Below are 23,126 nucleotides of genomic sequence, written 5' to 3'. Positions count from 1 at the left end.
GAAAACATTCTGGAAACCTGTATCCTATATCGTGCCAATATCGTAAATGTGCACCGTCTACAGGATAATAAAGTACTTTGCATTAATCAAATATTAAGTATGAAAAACGATTAGACAAATATATGAAAATAAATGAAAAAAATTCAAATACAAAATTTGAAACTGTCAGAAATAGCTCCTGCAAAAGAGAGTACCTGTCGACTACAAACCCGTCACCATGTGACTCATAAAAACAGCACACTGAACAATTTATTTCCGAATTTATAGAGAAGTATTTCCCGCTAATCCCCGTACCGCGGGAAACATAAATTGCTTCGAAAATGACGTCTTCTTTGCATATTCATTTTAATGGTGAGGAAATTAATTGTGTTTAATCCGGGTCATGAGTACAGATTAGTATCAGATTGTAATTTTTGTATTTACACCCGCACAGTGAATTTAAAAAAGTTACATTATGACAGTGGTCACCCCCACACAATTTGCTATCAGAGTCAGAAATCATGAAAGGTCATAGTTCAACTTTGGACCCCTCCAGATCTGCAGTCATTTTTTTTTTTTTACCAATTTACATTAATCCAATTGTTTCAGTGCAGTACTAGCTCCCAGTGGAAAACATTTACCCAGGGCGTCGGAATCATAATTAGGGTACCGGACTGTCTCGGGGTGGGGGGTGGGGGTGGGTAGGTTCTGTCTAGGAATAGGTGGAGACAGGGGTCCGTGTGGCTTGAGATGTCGTCAGAAATTCGTTGTCTGTATCCATGCCGCAAATAATGACAGACTTAGCAAGGTTTCATTGTGCAATTGTAAACATGTTACAAAAGAACAATTATTGTCCAGATCATGAGTTGAATTGGTGTAACGACGTATTTAAAAAGGAAACCCCAAAACATCGATCGTGTGTGCAAAACGTAACTTGAATCTGTTACGATAGTTACTAATCGTTTTTGCGCAAAAAAGTGGTTTGATGATGACAGACGACATAGCGAAGGAGTGAGCTACTTGTAAAGTGTCAATCCTTTAATTAAAAAACCTCCCCCGACAAATATACATCCGTATTTTAGGCATTTTATGCCTTTGTAAAACACAATGTCTCACCATAATGGTTGTTCACCCCAAGTATCAGAAAATGTTGATATCATTTATCGACATTTCATCGTAAAATCCAACAATAGTAATTTAATGGTAAACAAGTCGTAAAACTAGGGTTTACGAAACATGTCTGTGACGTGTGCCTTCAATGGGTCACTGCCTTTGAATTTCTCAGGAAAGTAAATAAAACACTTGACAGATAATGAAATTCTTAAACCCCTCCTATAATTAATGATAATTACTTTAAAATTCAGAAACTTCATAAAAACTCCACCTAAAATATCTGGTTCAAAAGTTTAGCTCTACGGCGAAATGGATGTGGTTTTCCCCCTATCAATTATTTTGTCTATAGGCATAATAAGATTGATCTTATTTATGATTTGTAGCAAGATTAACTAGGCGCAAGATTATACGGGAAATTGCACCTTAATCTTCCCGCTGGAATGATGGAAAGCATATCATTAAGGAAAATTGCTGGCTTGTCATAGAATTGTACCCGTTACATATACTCAGATTTGGCTTCAATTCAAACTCAATTTTGAAGTACTTATCGGTAGTTAGTGCAGTGGAGAGACTTAGGACGTTGTCATCTAGAGTACTTATATAACTTACAGAGAGAGAGAGAGAGAGAGAGAGAGAGAGAGAGAGAGAGAGAGAGAGAGAGAGAGAGAGAGAGAGAGAAAGAGAGAGAGAGAGTTGTTTTGCAGACTGGAACTCATCAGCTCGGTCTTGAGGTCGCCCATTGGGACACGTGGATTTTCTACGGGTACTCCGTTTTCAAAAATCCGAGCCGACGAGAAGCATTAATATAAATTGTAGAACTTGTTTGTTAATCGTTGTAAAATAAAGTTTAAACTTAGCTCTGCCAGTTTATCCAGTAAAGAAACTTCTTCCGAATTATTAAGGTTTCTCGATACACCAAGATGATGTTTCTGTCAGAAAAAAATATAGTTTTATTTCAAATCAATGACAATTGTCTGAGCAGATTAAGCCTAATATTTAAATATTTGACAGAATTCTTGTGCCGCTTTGATTCAAAGAGACATCAGAGAACGAAACACGTGAACGACACCCTCGATGACCTCTTGCATGAGTTGTGTAAATGAATGCCCAGCGCCTGATTATCCATTGTTTTTAAATATCTTTCATGTATATTGGAATAGAATGAATCAATATGAAAACATTTCTAGGGATCAAAGTTCTATCAGTCAGCCTATATAACGGGGAAAGTAGACTTTCTCTATATTTCTTCAAAACGTTGTGCAATAAAAGGCCAAAAATGGTTTCTATTCAGTATTGATGTCGTCCCTTTATTTTGCAATTCCTTTATTGTTATAACTAAATGTAGCTAACACGGTAGGACAGTGACATGTCGCTTGATTTATTACATGATAAATGGATCCATCAGATATATATAAACCATGTATAATAATAATAACCCAGCAGGGGGAAGAAAGGTAACTCTGCTATAGTGAGTTCAAGAACATCAGCTTTTCTACAAACCATTTCTGAGCATGCGCGTCTGTAACTTCCTTTCGATTCATCCTCTTCAAGAACAGAAGATATAAATTAATCTACTGCCATCGTCCTCCTAACGATTACCATGTTAATCATAATCTTAAGTACGAATATCCAAAGAACGTCAACGTCGAGACGTACATAATGTACATACGCTACAAGGTTTAGTTTAACAGCGTATTAACCCAAAGACGTTCAGGTCGTAACGGGGCGCGGGGCAAGATCGTCTGCAGCAGCATTTCACCACCTGTAGGCTCCACATAAACAACGCAGGCAGTCTCTACAATAATCGGGTCTAAGAAAAAGAGTTGAATTAATTTCCCCCCATTATTTCTGCAGAGGAGCATCCTGATGGATTACAGGAAAACAAATCGAGGAGGTAGATTTAGGTAGAATTTTAGGCCCCTTTTCAAATCCCATTGTCACAACCCACCCCCACCCCAAAACCCAGGGAGTGTGGCTAATGATTGTTAATTTGCCATACTCATTGCGCGATAGCAGTAATAAACGCATCGATCAATACTAATACATGTATTGTTCAGTGTCTTTCTCTACTTTTGATGAATTGGAGAAGGTGCATTAATGGCCAAAATGGACATACGTATATCTAGAACATGTGGATTGTGTTGCTAGTCTGTCCTGAAAACTTTTGCTTTTATAGATTTCAAGTTTTAAAATTTTAGTATATTGACAAATATTTGCCAATGCATTATTCAGTCTCGTGTTCACTATTTGAGACGTTGTTTTCTTCCTTCATTGGTGTAATTCAAGAGGAATGATTCACTACTTTAGTGTTTTCTTGTCTCAGATTTCTAAGTCATCGGGCATAGCGCGCGTCGATGCAGTGCAAGGGACTTTCAGGTGCACCGCTCCACATCCTCACCTTTCATCACCATGGGAATCCGGGTTAGAATGGGTCCCCAGTACCCCTTGCTTGTCGTAAGAGGCGACTAAATGGGGCGGTCCTTCGGATGAGACCGCAAAAACCGAGGTCCCGTGTCACAGAAGGTGTAGCACGATGAAAATCCCTCCCTGCTCAATGGCCATAAGCACCGAACATAGGCATAAATTTTGCAGCCCTTCACCAGCAGTGGTGACGTCTCCATGTGGGTGAAATATTCTCGAGAGGGACGTTAACAATATACAATCAATCAATCTTCACCTTTCTTTGATACACAAAAGACATAGAAAACGTCCCTCCCCTTCAACTTATAATCTTACATTCAAAACTTAATTCCCATACAGAAAGATTTGCTTTGTTAAATGTATACAGCATTTATGAAACAGGTGTAGATATTTTTTCAATTTATTGCGTATTTATAAATAAGATAAATCTATCATTAATCTAACTTAAACGCTAGGCACTATATGGACGAGTTCATTGCGGATTAGAGGGGTTGAAGGTGAATACACACCACATAACATGCCCGAATCTCTGTATATAGTATATAAATGAATATATAAAGTTATTGAACAAATGTTAACTGCGCATTTTTAGTGAAAATAAACCAATGATAATTTTTGTTTTAAACTTTGATATATATGAGGATTTGTTTTCTTTAAATGTTTGAAAAGTTCCACTTCCAGGAGTACATTCGGTACTTTGATTAATTTATGAGAAGAACAAACAATGAGGATTGCAGGTTGTTTTGAAATGTTACGTAGTAGAGTTGTCTCCATTTTAAGGAATCCCGTTAGCTTCAGGGGAAAAAATCAAGGTTCATCCGTTTTCCTTTATTGAATTGGCACTATTTAATTAAAGAGCTATATTCATTCGTGATGAAAAAGTTGCTGAATTCTTGGAAAGAATTCATTGTGTGTTGAGTTGTAAAAAAGTAATTCAGGTAGGTTTACTGGTATTTGTAAAGTTTTGTCCTCAGGGAGAGAATTTTGACGGCGTGTATATGGTGCATTGAAGGGGGCTAAAATCTTTTCATTCAATCAAGATTTTGAATTAAATAAAAAAAAAAAGGATTTAGAAATGTAGGCAAAATTCCTCTCAAACTTTAATGGTTTAACTCCTTTTTCCATCTTTAACATGGATGATGGATCTCTCGACTTTTTGGGTTGTTTTTTTTTACCAATAGTTCCGGTTCAATAGGACGTGGGATTATTTTTTGTAATCAGTGGTGTTCTTTGGCTTGACCTTTACACTTTTATGACATAATCAAAGAGCTAACACCTACAAAATTAGAAATTTAAAGCGAACAACTTTTAAAAATCTCGCAAGTTAATAATCTGACTCCTGTTGACAGAAATATAGCTTTTAAAAAACTTTCCGTCATTAAGAACAATCTTTTAAAGCGGCTTACCATACATTGAAATAGACGTATGTATGTACGAGTGTTGGAAGTTAATGCAATTGTAGTGCAGAATACTTTTTTTTACACACTGATATGGAATTTTTATTTCTTTCCAGTACACGTGCGTGAATGCATGTTTAAGGTAGCAATATTCACAAAGACGTGTTTTTTAAAAATGTAAATTTGATATAAAAGAGAATTTTGACATTGTTTATACACTGTATGTATAGATTGGGAAAGGGGTTACTATACCACTTTCAACAATCATATATGGGCATGAGAACCTTTATGTAAATAAGTATATTAAAAGATATATAGAGTTGCTCTTAAAACTGGCTTAAAATGTCAGTCACATTCAGTGCAATTTAGTATGACAATGTTATTTTAAACAACTCAAATAGTCAAATATTGCTCTTGTTTTTGGTATTCTCAATTGTGATCTGCACGTCGTTAGGAAGTGGGAGCACGGCATTATACTGACGCATTCAAGATGTTACGAGTTCAATGAGGAACTATTTTTATAATTCAATTTAAAGATTCTATTATTTATATAATTAAAAGTTCAATTATTTTGTATCTTTAAAATTTTTGTAAATCTACCAGTTGGTAGAAACTGAGAGTATAAGTTACATTGTATATGTTGTTACAAGGTGAAGGTCAGTTGATCCGAGTGTGTATTGAATTTGAAGACCAAAACAGAGTATATGCTGTAGGCCTACCAGTGTTTATAGCTTCGATATACCCATTTTTTCGCAGTTTATCAGGGTCTCTGTCCAAGCGGTTTTTGAAAAGGTGGCTGGGTGTTTTTTTTTAAGGTAAGGTTCTTGCTCCAGCAAAAAATTATCCACGTCATTTTTCTTCGTGACTAACAAAAAATGTCGACTTTCGAAAACTGTTTAGATTTTGCAACTAGAGAAAGACATGGTACTCATATCTTAGACAATCAATATGAGGAAATTCTAATGTCCATGGACTTTTAACCATCTTCTTTTCGATGGTAGCTTTGGTACCGGTAACTCGGTATGGGTTTCTTTGCTGTCGGCAATAAAACATGTAACTGATGGCGACGCCATTTTTCTTGTCGTGTGACCCAAAATAGTTGCATTATGATGACGTATTACGTCCGGGTTTTTTTTTTTCTTCTCTCGACTTGAAGGAAAAGGTCGAATGATTCGATTGGCTGCATGTGATGAGAGCTAATATTCTTTGGAGAAAATGCGTACCAGTGTTTGCAAGGAGTACAGTTCAAATACTTTCTCTATAAATCACACTATGTTTTGTCTTTACGTGATACACTATTTCAACAATAATTATAACATGTACATTTAATACATTTATTTTATGATTTTCATTGATAATCATATGGATTGTACAAACAAACATACAAAATTCTATATTTAAAAACTCTTAGATATTCTTGTCTTGCTGACTCGGTATTTTGAACATGTAAACGAGTCTATGGAATCCATTTCAAGATTTCCACAATATCATAAAATGCAGCCATCAAACATGGTCTTTTACACGAACATTTCTGTATTTTCTTCATAACGTTTTCATAACACTGTTGTTTAATCATCATTTGGTCAGAAGGATATCCTTATAATGAACGGTTTGATTGATACGATTATTGCTTTGTAATTTAGCGGAAGACGTTTGTTTTAATGTGTGGTTATCCAGCTTACTTTCCATATAGCATTTCCTTCGGAAGTGGGCGAGGCTTCATGAGTTTGGTAAGGCGTGTTTTCTGTTCCTGAGTCAGAGCCGGAAGTCTTCCTGAGGCCGAGGATACCCGAGAACTTGGAGGCCGCTTCTGTCAACGATAGGTATAACTTGTTATATAAAATGTATCATCATTATGATCTCATAAATCAATTATTTTACTTAAATTAAAAGTAAATCGAACAGCAATAACGTGTATTCCGTATTGTTATGAAATCAACACTTTATGATACTCATATACCCATACATAAGTATGAGTCATATTTTCAAAGGCAAATACTTACATAAAACATTTGTTAATATTATGTAGTCATGCTTTCACATGGACATTAGGGGTTTTGTTGTTGTTAAAAGATATAATATATATAAAGATAGAGTTATTTCGCTTATGTTGTATACCAAACGAGGTTGTTAAGAGGTTGAGATCAAGCACAATGAATATATAATACCACAGCACATTTCTAGCAGGCAATGTTCATTGCTCATGTAAATGTTTAATAAATGGATGGTCATGACAAATTACTGTAAGTTGGTTTAATTCCACGTTGTTAAAATTTCACGATTTGTTACAAGGTACCAATCGCGATGGTTTTATTTTCATGCTATAGGATTATCTACTTTTTAAATTTCGCGCGCTCAATCTCGGTGATATGTCCACTGTGTCCCTGAAATGACCCTCGGACTGCGACTAGTAGTATCAACTGCTGAATAAGATTGACAAGAAACTTACGTTTTGTGTGGTCATTTAATGAGTTCATTTTCAAGGTAGTCATGTCCATTTTAAACTGGGTGAAAAACGGAAAGCTTGGGATAAAAGCCCCAAATTCCCCACTTCTATTCTGTTTAACCGTTAAAATGTTTAACTTCGATTCGTATTACAACTTGTCGTATAAGAATAAGAATCATCTTTCTGTAGAATTTAAGTCTTTTGAGAAGCAGTTGAACTCTACAAATGAAGCCGCCGAAATACCGATGTTATCCGTTTTCTCTTGTTCTACTAAGAAAAAGAAATCTACAAGACAAATTGTCAGTGAACATGCATGTCGTCTGCCTCTTCTAGCGTCAGCGTTTTACGCGATGAAACGGAATTAACATGCAATGACAGATACGAACATCCGAGGAGCAAAAACGTTTTTTCTTGAAATCTAATTTTTTCGTCTGTTTTGGATATTCGTAACTGTCGTAACGAACATTCAGTTATATTCAGTAGAGAATGGGTTACAGTAGAAAAGCAAAATAACCGCCATCCACAAAGGTTACATGCAATACACATAGCAGAAACAGCATAGGTGAGGAAATGCTTGCTCTATACGACAAATGTTACCGCCACTCGGACACCGTCAGTGCTTACGGATTCGTCCAGAGACTGCACGAAAGCATAGGAGAACGATTTCTCCCTGTTGGTAAGGAGGGGGTCCGACTTAGATTGTGTGGGGCCGGCAGCAAGCACCTGTTGTTGTGTGATGGCGATCTTCCCTGCCCTTGGATCCACCATCAGTTGTTGTCCATCCGTGAACATCCGGTTGAAGTTATTGTCTCTGTTGCTAAGCTCCATCCGATATCTTTGCACTTCCCGTCTTAATTTTTCTACTTCTTCGTTGTAATCCTGAAAAATATCCAGGGTTTGTAATTCTCATTGTATAAACTAGACAGTCATTTGAATACGAACAGCGGCAATACTCGAAACCAAATTATCAGTTTGAAAGATTTGTAAGTCAAGTTTAATAGCTCTTTAACAGGGCAAGAAATGAGGCACTCGAACTCCTTTTTACTACTCCTTGTGTCAAGACTATGTTTTCCTTGAACTTCTCCATGCAAACTTTATATAGAACGTGTTATTTGACAACTATTATATCAAGAGTACAATGTGTTTAACAAAACAAGAGTGACCCAGGAAAGTCGACGTCTGTGTCGAACGTGCATAAAATACTTCTATCGAATGCTATTACACTTTTCAGTGTCCACGTCACCAGCGGCAGATAAAGTACCACCAATTTTGACCTGGGGTTGGCGTTCAAAACCATAGCAGTGAGGGTTATTTCTCGTATCAACGCCTACCGCAACAAGGGACCTCCGTTTTAAAGGTCATATCCGAATCCCGGCCGCGACAGACCCAAGTCGTTAAAACAGGTAGTGACAGTTCCATCGCCAAACGCTCGGCATCAGGTGTGAATGTCACTGACGGGTCCTCGGAGATGATCTTAAAAACGGGTGTCCCGTGTCGCAGTAGGTGTGGCACGCTAAAGAACCCTCACTGCTCAATGGCCGTTAGCGCCGAGCAAAGGCCTAAATTTGAAGCCCCTCACCGGTCTTGGTGACGTCTCCATATGAGTGAAAAATTCTTGAGGGAGACGTTAAGCAAGATACAATTACTTTTAACGCCGGACGCTTGGAAAAGGAGTAGTCACTGCTCATGTTAAACGACAGTGTCTTAATCGAAAATCGAACCCGGGACCCCCCCCCCCCGGGTACGAAGTGAACACCGTAACCACTCGGCTAACACGACAGGTAAATATGATAAATTCTGAAAATTGAATTGAAGCAGAATTACATTAGATAAATTTCGGATTTTAAAACTCCAGAATTAATCAATCAAAGAACTAAAATCCCCAGCGTTTTCTTTTCTTTTTGTCTGCATCTATGTATGCCACATAACACGTGTGTGCTGATCGATTGGTCGACAATACGAGGAGAGTTCACGTCACTTAGAATGCTGCGAGATCCGGAAACGGTCACGGTGTTCACTATCGCGCCATCGTACTATCGACTTGTAGGTCGATGGTTCAATGGTACGGTGATGAAGGTGCAATAACTACACTGTTGACGATAGCGATAGCACGCTACTGTATTGCCTCAATACCAAAGACCCACGTCCCTGTGCTATCGCACTGTGACGTAGCTTCGTCGTCATCGTACTAACGTGACACTGCTACAACGTTATCGTGCCATCGATTGGATTTCTCGAAAAAAAATCCTAAACTTGAGTTTTCTTTTATTTGTGCAAGTTTTGAGCAAAATCTCAGACTTAAGAGTCCAAATTTCTACCGGAAATTCAGATCAAAAGTATATTTGCGATGGCGCTATTGAAACAACATGGTTCTCTCCGATTTGTATTTCATACCGGGCATTAGTATTCTAAATAGTCATCACTTATAATCCTTTATCAACGTAGCAGAATCACTAGTTCTATATAATCCACGCATGCGTTGCTTTTTCATTTGATAAGTTAGATATATATGTTGAAGCACCATTGTAAATACGTGTGTATGATGAACGATGATTTAGAAATGTGTAATAAAGATGCAGGTATATTTTAGTATACAATACAGTGAGATAGCACGGTAAGAAATGAGACAGGTAAAAACGAGTATGTGGGTTATACATAGAATTTGGTATTTTAATTTCTACAAATGTCAAAATATATCGAAATGAATCGAATATTTTTTACCTCACCAAAATTGAAACTATCAATCACAAGTGCTTCGTGTTTACAAAATTTCCACAATGAAAAATAACTACGTGATTTTCTCTTTGTTTCGTGCTTCAGAGCTACCATTTTTTGGGGGGCATATAAATGAAAGCAAGAATATAATTCTGATTGATAAAAGGAAATTTCCATAACTTCACATCTACTCTGGAATTAATTTGTAAACCCGTCGTCATGAAAAAAAAACACCTTTAAAAATCAACAAGATATATAGAAGGGCAAACCAACAAAAAGAAAAAAGAAAAACCCAGCAAAACACTGCAAGGCTGTCTCTGAACTGCAGTCCGATGCACGAAACCGGAGAAAAAGTGACCTTTACCTTCACCATGCGCGAAGTTAAACCCTGCAAAGATTGAGAATTGTGGATTTAAATCCCAATCTTACTAATTTCTATGAGAAGGAAAATTGATCATGATGAATTTTGTTTATCTCAACAAAGTCCAAAATATTTTAACATATTTATGGAGAGAAAGAGAGATGATTTGAACCAAAACCAATTTAAAGCTCTCATTCCCAAACGAACATTATCTAGAGAAAATTAGAGTTAATTGTAAATGAAAGCATCGCAATGATGGCTTAGAAAAGAAGAAATGCTTTATTTAATATTAATCATTAAGGCTGTATGTAGGTAGGAGACAGAAATTTACTTGATAAGAAAACAGGAACATGCAATTCGTAATCAAACAGCGGGATATAGCCGTATCTAGAATTGACTACACGTATATAACACGAAAAATAGTCATATCAGTATATTTGATGCAGTTTGAAATATAAAAATGCACAGAAAATAGCACCATGCCAGTATGGTGTCATACCTTAATCGTCATGGTTCCGGTTGGCTGAAATAGACCACGTGACGATCAAAATTGCCTTATTTGGGTGAGTATCATGTTCTGGTAAAACAGTAACTACCAGGCTGTTAGGGTGCATAATGCAATTCGCTTTCTCGATAGATCCACGCCTTCTTACAATTCATTGTTTACTGAATCGTCACACTTCATGCATACATTCCCCAATCAGAATTATTCATCTAATCAATTCATTGATATTTTTCAAATCATTGCAGATTTTGCTCAAATCCAGTGAGTAAAATGAATTAAAATTTTATATATTTACTAAATTCTTACCGTATACTGTCTCTGGGCAGGTAAATGATGGCTTGCCTGCTGAGCCCGTTGACTAGCGACCACCTCTGAAACTTTTTTGCTGAAGTCCTTTTTCAAATTTTTTAAGTCCGTCTCTAGTTTTTGACTTTTTGATTCAAAATGCATTTTTGATCTATGAGTTTCCTCTAGCAGTGCCTGAAGTTGTGCCAACTCTCGTTCCAACTTCTCGTTGCTCTTCTCTAAGTCCCGAATAATCTCTTTGTAATGTTTCTCATTCTCGCTTTGAGTATGCTCCAGATTGGCTACTTTCTGTCTAAGTCGTTCCAATTCCTGATTCTTCCTGTGAATTTCTTCATTCTTACTTTGCAATTGCTCTGCTACACCTTGTCTTAGTTTTTCAATATCCTTTTGAGCATTAATCAACAAATCTCTCAAATTCTGACTCTCGTTTTTCTCGTCAGCTAATTGCTGTTCCAATGCTTTCACTTTTTCTTTCCATTGTTCCTCTTTCGTCGAGGCTTCTTGTTGAACGGCACTCTTCACTCGTTCACGACCCGCTTTCCGTTCCTTTTCCAAAAGCTTTTCCAGTTCCTTTCTTTTTTCTTCAATTTTCCCTAGTTGTTCGGTAGCGTCTTCATGCACTAATGAAATTTCATACTCGTACGCCTCCTTCAGAGCTTCGATTTCCACTTCTTTCTCATGATTACGGGTGAACAACATGTGAACCACTTGAGTCAATTCAGCGACCTTTTTCGACATTCGAAAATCAAACGTCTTTTTAGCCTTTTCCTTTTCGGACGTCATTGTCATCTGACGGTAGAGAAGCTGTGAGGCTGTCTTACTTTCCTTTGCATCCAGTTTGGCGATCTTTATTAAGTTTGGTTTGGTTCCGGTAAGAAAATCACTTCCGGTAACAAACCTAGATTCTTCAAAGATTTAACAAGTCATCAATTTTCACCGCTAGAGACTTCCTGAAAATAACAGAAAAACAAAATATGAACAACCGTTATGCTCCTATCAACCATCCGTATAGTTGAGTATATTTCAGAAGCTAATAATTGTGGGTACACAGTTTACGCGTGTTAATGCAAATTGAATCGATTGCATGACCAATAACATATATTGATTTCGGATTAAAAGGGTGCATTCTGTATAAATCACCGACAATGGGTTTAACTGAGGTATTGACTGCAGACAAGTGTGTGTATTGTAAATTGCAACATTGGAAAGTAGGGTTTATATATCTTATGCTGACCCCACTTGAAGGAGATAAGAAGGTGTTGAGAAAGACAACTGGTGTTTGTTGCTCAAGAACAGGAATATGTCTATTGTCGCAGAAAGATTACTGGGTTTTTTTTTAAATCAATAATAATTCTGTATAAGCATAGATAATCTATATTCCCGCAGTGATTTTAACAACTTATATATATTCGTAGCAAATTTCCAAAGATTCTTATGGTTTGAGTTTGTTCTTCAATGGAACTGTGAATCAATTCTCGGTAAAACAAGGACTTAATGAATTACCCAGATCTGAGGACTTTTCTGAAAAATTATGCATATATTTAAAGGCTGTTTAAAGTCAAATGTAGTCAATAAATTTTCAAAACTCCGGATAAAAAAAAGCATGCATGAAAAAGTGCATGCAGCATATCACAGAGCATAACATTAGGTATACAGTCCGTGGCTGCAAATATCTGACAATTGAAACTCCGGAACAAGATTAGCGGATGTTTGGCATTATCGGATTAACTCTCAGGGGAGCCTAGAAATAATTAAAGCCATAACTATTCTAAAATAGAAATACATATGCATTGTACTTGTATTTCATTATTTGATATTATACAAAGATTAAAACTTAATGGCAATGTCCATGCGATTGTACAATAATGCCAAAACAATGTTCATGAATTGTCTCGCAGCAACTACACTGTACATGCATTTCCTTGTGTCCACGTGTTAACTTTCTTCCGAGGGAACTTTTACAGATTGCACGTTGATGAGTTTCCAATGAGTGAATTTATTTAAAAATCAAAGTTTTCTCTTCCAATCACATAAATTTTTGGGTTTATGAAAATTTACATTTTTCACACTTACTATATGGGAATTATAATAGAGGTTTTTTTGGAAGAAGGGTTGGTGACGTAACACGTTTCTACTATTGATGGGTTTTTTATATTATGTGATTAAAAAACAATATTCATTCGGTAGACCATGCAGAGAGTATTTCCGATTGAAGTACATATATGGGGTCTTTAAAGTAAAATCTGGTACTCGAATTGAAAATGACTCGTACATGATTTTTTTTTTTTTTTTAATTTTGCATGCACTCGTTACAGTATAAGGGCTAACGTGAACTTCACCATATATATACGACTAAATGAAACTCCAGAACAAATCTGTGTATACCTTGCCGTTTAACACAGCCCGAAACTCCAGAACAAATCTGTATACCTTGCCGTTTAACACGGCCCGAAACTCCAGAACAAATCTGTGTATACCTTGCCGTTTAACACGGTCCTTTGGTCAATTAATCGACTTTTTAACTTTGATAAATGGACTTCTTACGCGTATAAATTGGACGATATTTTACCTGTTAAACCCTCTCCAAGGCGAACATGACACTGTTGTGCTTGTTATAGACCAGACTTTAGAATGTAGATATTTGATTTAAATTTCCGAACTATTTAAAGTTCAATAATATGGCTGCATTTTATCGATGAAACGTGGGAATAAAGGTTCGTCTATACCAAAGCTCTATTTTTATTCATATGTACAATGAAAAACTAATGGTTTACTTTTTCAATAGTGTTCTATCTATATAAACACACAAAGACGTTTTTTTTTAAATTTTCATTGGAAGAACGAAAAAAAAAAAATTACGCAGCTTGCATTATTCATGTGTGCACACACGCTACATAGATATAAAAGTACTTCACCAATACAAAAGCAATTTGTTCTTCATGGAGATAAAATGATGACCCTTATCTGTTAAGGGTGATAACCATCCATCACGAGTAGAGGAAACGCTTACCCCCCTCCATCACCATGGTGTAGTCAGATTGTTCCCTGATCGATGTATATGACCCAGATTTTAGGAAGAGTTATCAGAAAAATACGTCTTACTCTGTTATTAAATTTTTAAAAACAGGTTTACATATCTTTAGAAAATTCCTTTCAACGTTGATGTCTTGCTCATTGCCCTGGGCTGACTTCCCCGATTTCACTGGTCAGTTGCATCAATATGTCGTCTTGGGGCCATTTTCAAATAAGATACAAGAAAAAAAAAATTATTTCTATTTTATTTCATTTATTTATTTACTTGTAAATCTGCTTAGATTTATCAATGTAAAACTGATGAAAATTATTAAACATATTCGCATGCCACGATGTGGACGGATGTAGCGATATCCCGCAATTACTCTATTGTATCGTGTGGCTCCCCCTATACACGTACTATGCCATCGTATTGTGTGGCTCCCCCTATACACGTACTATGTCATCGTATCGTGTGGCTCCCCCTATACACGTACTATGTCATCGTATCGTGTGGCTCCCCCTATACACGTACTATGTCATCGTATTGCATGGCTCCCCCATTGCACAGACACAGGTGGGCTGTACACAGACAATAATAATGACTGTCACAGATTTATACATCTTAGAAACTCCTGGGGTATACAATTATAGGATCAGAAATTACAACATACAGTTTTAAATCACTTTCAATGATTTAATTGAAATTAGGCATGTAATTTCAGCCTTCAGCTTCGATACCCGGGTACACGTCAGTGCCAGATTTGTATGGCAAGGGCTTTGATTGGAATTAGCTTGTACTAGCTGTCGATATTTTAAAACCCTTTCCCAATCTGGGACTCCAGGAATCACGTTCTACAGAACAATTCCATAGTGTTGGTTTCCCCCTCTCTGTTCAGGCCCACTGTGGAGCAGGTGTTCAAATGTAGATTCATTTCTACATATCAATGTTTTAGGTTTTAAAAAAAAACTTGTTACGACACATCAAGGTGATCGGTAAAAAGGAAATTGATTTAAAATAACTTACCTTGATAGGAAATCACAAAGGGGAATTCTTTTTATGTATATACATCTCTCACTGTTACCAAACAACACAAAGAATCCGTACCCTGTTTGCCATAAGTGTTGGCGTCATCCCATATACAATGGCTGACTCGCGTTTCAAGTTGTTAAATTCCAGTTATCAAAATATTGTAGTGGTGTTGTCCTGAAGATTTTTGTTGAAGATCGATTTAGATATATCTTATCACACAGGGTTGCCTTTTGATACAGTAATAATGTGGCTTTAAAGTTTCGACGATGTAAAGACGATCGTAGAGTTGCACCCGTATACACCATTCAATGTTCGAACGGTACAACGCATGAACTATTCAGAATACCCGCTACAAAGCATTAAGTAAATATGTAGATATATAGTGTGATTTTATTTGTCGCGGGGTTGAGTTTTGGGTATTTAAAAATCTCGTAATCTGAAGCGGTCATTTTGTTGCGTCCTTGGAAACAATGGCGGACTAAATCTCTCTATTGTGTCTGTACGGACTACTACGCTTAACGAAGCTTCAAACCTATAGTCGCTGTGGAAATACCAAAATCAAGTCAAATAGGATTATAGCACCGCAGAAAATATGTAGACTGAATTACTGCGAGAAATGAAAATGTTTAAAGCCAAAAAAAAAAAAATATATATGTCATATAGCATGCGTGATTCAATACTGGATATCGACAGCTCGTTTAAAATAACTGAGATGAACTTCAGTGATGGGGATTGAGGGCCAGGGGATATGTGGGTTAGATCATAGGTGAATCTATATGTAGGAAGTATACTAAGTGCCCCGTCTTCCTCTCATTTGTCGTTACTAGTATCATTAGACATAATTGTCTTTAATTTTCTGTTCCAATATTTTATAAGAGAAACAGAGGGGTAGTAACGGACATTGAGATAATAAACACACCAGTCAATATAATGTAGTGTAGGAACACATCAGTCAATATAATGTAATGTAGGAACACATCAGTCAATATAATGTAGTGTAGGAACACACCAGTCAACATAATGTAATGTAGAAACACACCAATCAATATAATGTAATGTAGGAACACATCAGTCAATATAATGTAGTGTAGGAACACACCAGTCAATATAATGTAGTGTAGGAACACACCAGTCAATATAATGTAATGTAGGAACACACCAGTCAATATAATGTAATGTAGGAACACATCAGTCAATATAATGTAATGTAGGTACTCCTACAGAAATGAGAATCAGAGAGGTAGTAACGGACATTGAGATAATAAAGAATTGATTCTCACTTCTGTAGGAGTCCCTACACTACATTATATTGACTGGTGTGTTTATTATCTCAATGTCCGTTACCACCCCTCTGATTCTCATTTCTGTAGGAGTTCCTACACTACATTATATTGACTGGTGTGTTCCTACATTACATTATATTGACTGGTGTGTTCCTACACTACATTATATTGACTGGTGTGTTTATTATCTCAATGTCCGTTACTACCCCTCTGATTCTCATTACTGTATGAGTTCCTACATTACATTATATTGACTGGTGTGTTCCTACATTACATTATATTGACTGGTGTGTTCCTACACTACATTATATTGACTGGTGTGTTTATTATCTCAATGTCCGTTACTACCCCTCTGATTCTCATTACTGTATGAGTTCCTACATTACATTATATTGACTGGTGTGTTCCTACATTACATTATATTGACTGGTGTGTTCCTACATTACATTATATTGACTGGTGTGTTCCTACATTACATTATATTGACTGGTGTGTTCCTACATTAAATTATATTGACTGGTGTGTTCCTACATTACATTATATTGACTGGTGTGTTCCTACGTTACATTATGTTGACTGGTTTGTTCCCCCATTACATTATATTGACTGGTGTGTTTCTACATTACATTATATTGACTGGTGTGTTCCTACATTACATTATATTGACTGGTGTGTTCCTACACTACATTATATTGACTGGTGTGTTCCTACATTACATTATATTGACTGGTGTATTCCTACATTACATTATATTGACTGGTGTGTTCCTACGTTACATTATGTTGACTGGTTTGTTCCCCCATTACATTATATTGATTGGTGTGTTTCTACATTACATTATGTTGACTGGTGTGTTCCTACACTACATTATATTGACTGGTGTGTTCCTACATTATATTATATTGACTGGTGTGTTCCTACACTACATTATATTGACTGGTGTGTTCCTACATTAAATTATATTGACTGGTGTGCTCCTACATTACATTATATTGACTGGTGTGTTCCTACATTACATTATATTGACTGGTGTGTTCCTACATTACATTATATTGACTGGTGTGTTCCTACGTTACATTATGTTGACTGGTTTGTTCCCCCATTACATTATATTGATTGGTGTGTTTCTACATTACATTATGTTGACTGGTGTGTTCCTACACTACATTATATTGACTGGTGTGTTCCTACACTACATTATATTGACTGGTGTGTTCCTACACTACATTATATTGACTGGTGTGTTCACTTTTTTCTCAATGTGCAGCTCAGTATTCATTTCATTTTGATTTACCGAGGTCTCGTGTCACAGCAGGTGTGGCACGATAAAGATAATTCCCTGCTCAATGGCTATGAGCGCCGAGCATTGGCCTAAATTTTGCAGTCCTGACGTCTCCATATGAGTGAAAAATTCTCGAGCAGGACGTTAAACATTATACAACTAACCAACCAGGAGAAAAATCAGATAACTATGTTTAATCGGTGTTTGAAAAGTGGATGATAGGTCGAGTTGAACATTATGTGGCACATAATTGGACAATGGTTTTCTTCATGAAATTCTTAAAGTTTGGCTATAATATCAGTTTTAGAAATTATAAAAGCGTTTAAATTGGAAAAGACTCGGATAGGTAATCAACAAAGGACATGTGCAACAAAGTAGGAATTCGTCAGGGTCCGTTGGACCGTACATGCATATCCCTGCTTAATTTGACAATTGTGTCAACTGCAGAGTTTAATTTAGATTGGGTAATACTTACGGTAGAAAAATATATTGATACAATTATAAGGAGAGGCATTGTTGTCACTGTTAACTCGTCGCTGCTACAACATAAATCAATATGTGCACAGAGCACCAAATCTTTGTCACCAGTGCTCTGGGTGTCGATTTTCCGTGAAGCTGGTCATTTATTTATAGAATGACGGGATGTAAACCTGCAGTAACTTTTAACATTGCACAGATTTTGTGTTACAAAATAAAGCATCTCTGCGCATTGTGCATGTATTGTAATAAGCGCAATATACGCGGGGAGACTTGCTGTATGAATCTTTAAACTTAAGGAGGAATGCTAAACCAGAGAAATTTGAAATGGACGAAAAGTGGAGGATATGTACAAATTTTTTTAGATTGAATTTTTTTTTATTTACTTTATCTAGCTAAAAAAAAAATCCTGCTTTGGTAGAAAGCAATCTGGAAAAAAATCAAAACCCCTGCTGGTCTCGATTGATTGATTGATTATACAGCTGTATCTTGCTTAATTTGCTAAGAATTTTTCGCTCATATGCAGGCCTCACCAAGACCGGTGAAGGGTTTGCTAAAACACGGAACGAAAAACGAAACAGAATTTAAGAATTAGAATGATTAATTTAGCTAAGATACCATAAAAAAAATTCCACTGGATATCGGTAATTTCACATAAATTCATCCCAAACTAGATGCTGTCATAAGACAGTAATACCCGCACGCATGTGTTCGCCTTTAAATATACTCTCCATCCCATTGGTGGATCTAGAGGGAGTTGGGGTTCCGGGGGCTGTTGTTTTGTTTTTGTTTTCATGTAGAAGTTAAATAAGAATTGATTAGCACTGGATAATACATGTATTTATTTTTATCGAATCATAGGATAAGATATAGTGCAGTTTCTAGATCAGCTTTCTGGACCACCCCCTATTGCTTTTCGATATAGCTGGATCACACACAGATATATATATATATATATATATATATATATATATATATATATATATATATATATCTGTGTGTGATCCAGCGGGGGGGGGGGTGTCCAGCGATATCGATATGATAAAGTACCGTATTTTTATTGATAAATACAGTGAAATGTGCTTATACCGAAATACATAGTTAAACAAGTTTTTTCTTCGTAATAAAACACAGGATGTTGGGGGGGGGGGGGGGGGAACCTGGGAAAGAAATTTTGAGTCGCAATACACAGTGAAATGGATTACACGTTTAGACAGACAGACATGTTTTCCTGTATCAAAACCATGTTCTCATACGAACTTGTCATTTTATGAGAGAATAAAGAGAGTTTCTGAAGCCTGTCCAATAATACATCCTAACCACAAGAAAGAAGTGCAGATCACTCGGTTCATTAGAATGCACGGTATTTCTGTTTTCCACCTTCTAATTAATATGCACCTAGTGGTCAGTAAAACAATTGCCAACAGCTTTACAATCATTGTGTTTTACAGAAATAACAATAAACGGTCCCCAGTGAAATACACAGAGATCTGTGACACGTGGCCTTGTCCACGACTTGCACCAGCAATTGGCAGCACTACCTCAAAAAAGAAGACAAGAAAAGGGTATTTGGTCTGTTTCGCTCCCCTCACTTGTATTCAAATGAGGGTCATATATAGAAAGGGGAACCAAGTCGAAAGCCAACAACACCAAGGTATAATGCATGTACACAACGCGGCAAGTTCTTAAATCTTAAAACATTCAGATCTAAGTACAACAAAAAGACATGTAAATCCAGATTAATTAGAAAAATTAATATTTTCGATATGTACTTTCCCCCTTTTTTATGATGATAAAGAAACGGTATAGACACAGTAAACAACGGTATAAACACGGTATACAACGATATAGACACAGTATAAACACGGTATAAACACAGTATAGACACGGTATAGATACGGTATAAACACTGTATACAACGGTATAGACACAGTATACAACGGTATAGACACAGTATAAACACAGTATAGACAAGGTATACAATGGAACAGACACAGTATACAACAGTATAGACACTTATACAACAGTATAAACACGGTATACAACAGTATAGACACATATACAACAGTATAAACACGGTATACTTAAGGAATGACTTTAATTATGGGGGAAGTTATACGAAACGGATTATAAAAAAGCGTAAACTGACCCAAACCAGGTTATATTCGTATAACTTGCCCCAGAATTAAAGTCATTCCTTATAATTCAATGCAAGAGACAAAGATGCTAACCTTCGTTTATCAAAATGTACATAAACTCAGAAAAATACAACTCAACCAAGCCGTGCAATGATTTACTTAGCAACAGCGACTCGAAGCGTCTAGCTGCGAAGCCGAAGGTCGCCATCTTTAATCTTAGTTCTACGGAGCCTGGCCATTTATCAAAATATTGTATCGAAAGTGAAGTTTATCATGATAGAAAATATGTGTAGACTATCACCGTAATACGTATTTCGCTGCCCTTTAGAGATAGAGAACTACTTTGAAGTCGCTCATCTCCGACAGATTGAGAAAATACGGGAATTGCATTATATATATAATAATAATAATAATAAGACCTTTATTTAACCAGGATTACATATTTAGCGATAACGCTAGTTTTCAATATGGTCCTGCATATAACATACATACAGACAGATATTAGTAAAATAAACACAGATTAAAAGAAGTAGAATACATATAAACTTAAGAAATAATTATGAATGTAAGATAAATAGAATACAAAATGAAGCTTAAAAAGTATGGTGATAATCTCTAAGATAATTTCTCTTAAAACACGCAACACTCGTTGAGTTTCTTATGTTTTGACTCGAGGCATTCCACACTGTGCTCCCTGAAATGCTGAAAGATCTTCTATAATATTCTGTTTTTGCCCTGGGTATATACAAAATATTTGAATAAGAATTTCTAGTTTGCCTCTGACTGACTTCTGATACATATTTAAAAACATTTAAATAATTTGGCATTAAACCATGTAAAACTTTATACACTAAAATGACTTTTCTATAGACAAAGTAATCTGATAGAGGCAACCAGTTAAGTTCTGTAAACATGACATTAGATGGTGTTTCAAAATTTCTGATGTTAAGAATTACCCTTGCAGCTCGTTTTTGCAATATAAAAAGCTTATTCACATTTTCAGCATTTCTTGGATTGCTCCATATAGTACAACAATATGTAAAATGTGGAAAAATCATAGTATTAAAAATCTTCAGCAGCGCATCGTTTGACATAAAATATCTTATTCTTCTTAAAATGCCAATTCTCTTGGAAATCTTGTTCATAAGTGATTCTATATGACTTTTCCAGGACAAAGTTTCATCAATGATAATACCAAGTAATTTTGACTCCTGAACACATTCTATGACATGGTTATTTATCACTAAATTTAATTTTCGATACTTTGATAATTTTTGTGCCGATCCAATAAGCATACATTGAGTTTTAGACAGATTTAAGCTTAATTTATTTTCCTTAATCCACATTATACTGCGCTGAAGATCTTCATACATCTTTGACTCAATATTTTCCACTGACTTATCTGTTACATCTTGTGAAGTATCATCTGCATACATATTTACATGAGAATGTTTCAGTGCTTGTGGATAGTCATTAATATACAGGATAAAAAACAATGGGCCTAAAATAGAGCCTTTCGGAACTCCAATGGTAACATTTCTTTCCTCCGATAAATTGCCTTTCCAAATAACTCTCTGTGTACGATTTGTTAGATATGATTTAAACCATTCAAAAGTATCATTGCATATGCCAAATGACTTGAGTTTGTGTAATAAAACCTTGTGATTTATAGTGTCAAATGCTTTCCGTAAGTCTATAAAAATTACACCAGTAAGTTTACCTTCATCAATATTTTTAAGCCATCTATCTACTAGAGAAATAAGAGTACTTTCACATGAGTGTTTTGGCCTAAAACCAGACTGACAATCTGTAATTAGAGAATTTACTGACAAATACTCATAAAATGAATTAAAAACATGCCTTTCTAAAATTTTGCTCACACAGGGTAAAATGGATACAGGCCGATAATTATTAACTAGACATTCATCCCCTGATTTAAAAAGTGGTACAACTCGTGCCTTTTTCCAGTCATCTGCACAAGTACATGAAGATATAGAATAGTTGAAAATATATGCAAGAATATCACATACACTGTTTGATGAAAGTTTTAGAAGTTTGACAGAGATACCATCCAAACCTGTTGTCTTTGATGCAGACATACATTTTATCTCATTTTCAATAAATTCTGCAGTTATACCTGGTATTGTATAAGAATTTTTAGGCATTTGTTCTTCAACTGTAGGTAAAGTGTCATCAAAATGTTTTCCTAGCTCATGACCAATGTTACAAAAGTAATTATTAAAACATTCGGCAATATCCTTTGTATCTTTAAAAATTACGTTATTGTACATTGTACATTGTTTAGGCCTACCCAAAATAAATCTTCAAATATCAGAAAATGCAATAATTTACGGCTTTAAACTCTGTGAAAATTTCTACTAGATGAAAACTTACCTTTGTATACAATGTTGTCACTAATAGTAAATCCGACACAAGAAAATATGTAAGTATCAAATAGCGATCCACATGTCAATGTGTCTGACGTCATGTGATAAAATGTGACGTATGAATTTTTGTTTGCTTTGTTGAAAGACGGATCAAGGAATGAAACAACGCACCCTCCTCCCCTCCTTTTCCCCAGTGAGAAATGTATTTCAAAATGAACAGGGTAATGCTTACTTGACAAATCATTAATTCGAATATAATATCTTTGTTTTA

General features: G+C 35.9%; 1 protein-coding gene across 14 annotated transcripts; it reads right to left on the bottom strand.

Moving 5' to 3' along the window:
- Positions 1-6,230: 6,230 nt before the first annotated feature.
- On the bottom strand, positions 6,231-15,675 carry LOC125651685 (myosin-11-like). Of its 14 annotated transcripts, none has more exons than XM_048880387.2 (6): positions 15,283-15,675; positions 11,244-12,193; positions 10,932-10,955; positions 10,436-10,459; positions 7,954-8,235; positions 6,231-6,720 (listed from the first exon to the last, which is right to left on the bottom strand). In XM_048880387.2, the coding sequence occupies exons 2-6, from the start codon at positions 12,030-12,032 to the stop codon at positions 6,589-6,591; spliced, it is 1,251 nt and encodes a 416-aa protein (XP_048736344.1). In that variant the 5' UTR covers positions 12,033-12,193; positions 15,283-15,675; the 3' UTR covers positions 6,231-6,588. The 14 variants fall into 14 exon arrangements, with proteins under 14 accessions (XP_048736344.1, XP_048736349.1, XP_048736351.1 ...); XM_048880392.2 differs by having other exon boundaries at positions 7,981-8,235; XM_048880394.2 differs by having other exon boundaries at positions 8,080-8,235.
- Positions 15,676-23,126: the final 7,451 nt, after the last annotated feature.

Source organism: Ostrea edulis, chromosome 5 (assembly GCF_947568905.1).
Source record: "Ostrea edulis chromosome 5, xbOstEdul1.1, whole genome shotgun sequence".
Taxonomy (NCBI): Eukaryota; Metazoa; Mollusca; class Bivalvia; order Ostreida; family Ostreidae; genus Ostrea; species Ostrea edulis.
The sequence above is the reverse complement of the archived record's forward strand: the minus strand, read 5'-3'. Positions and strand labels throughout refer to the sequence as shown.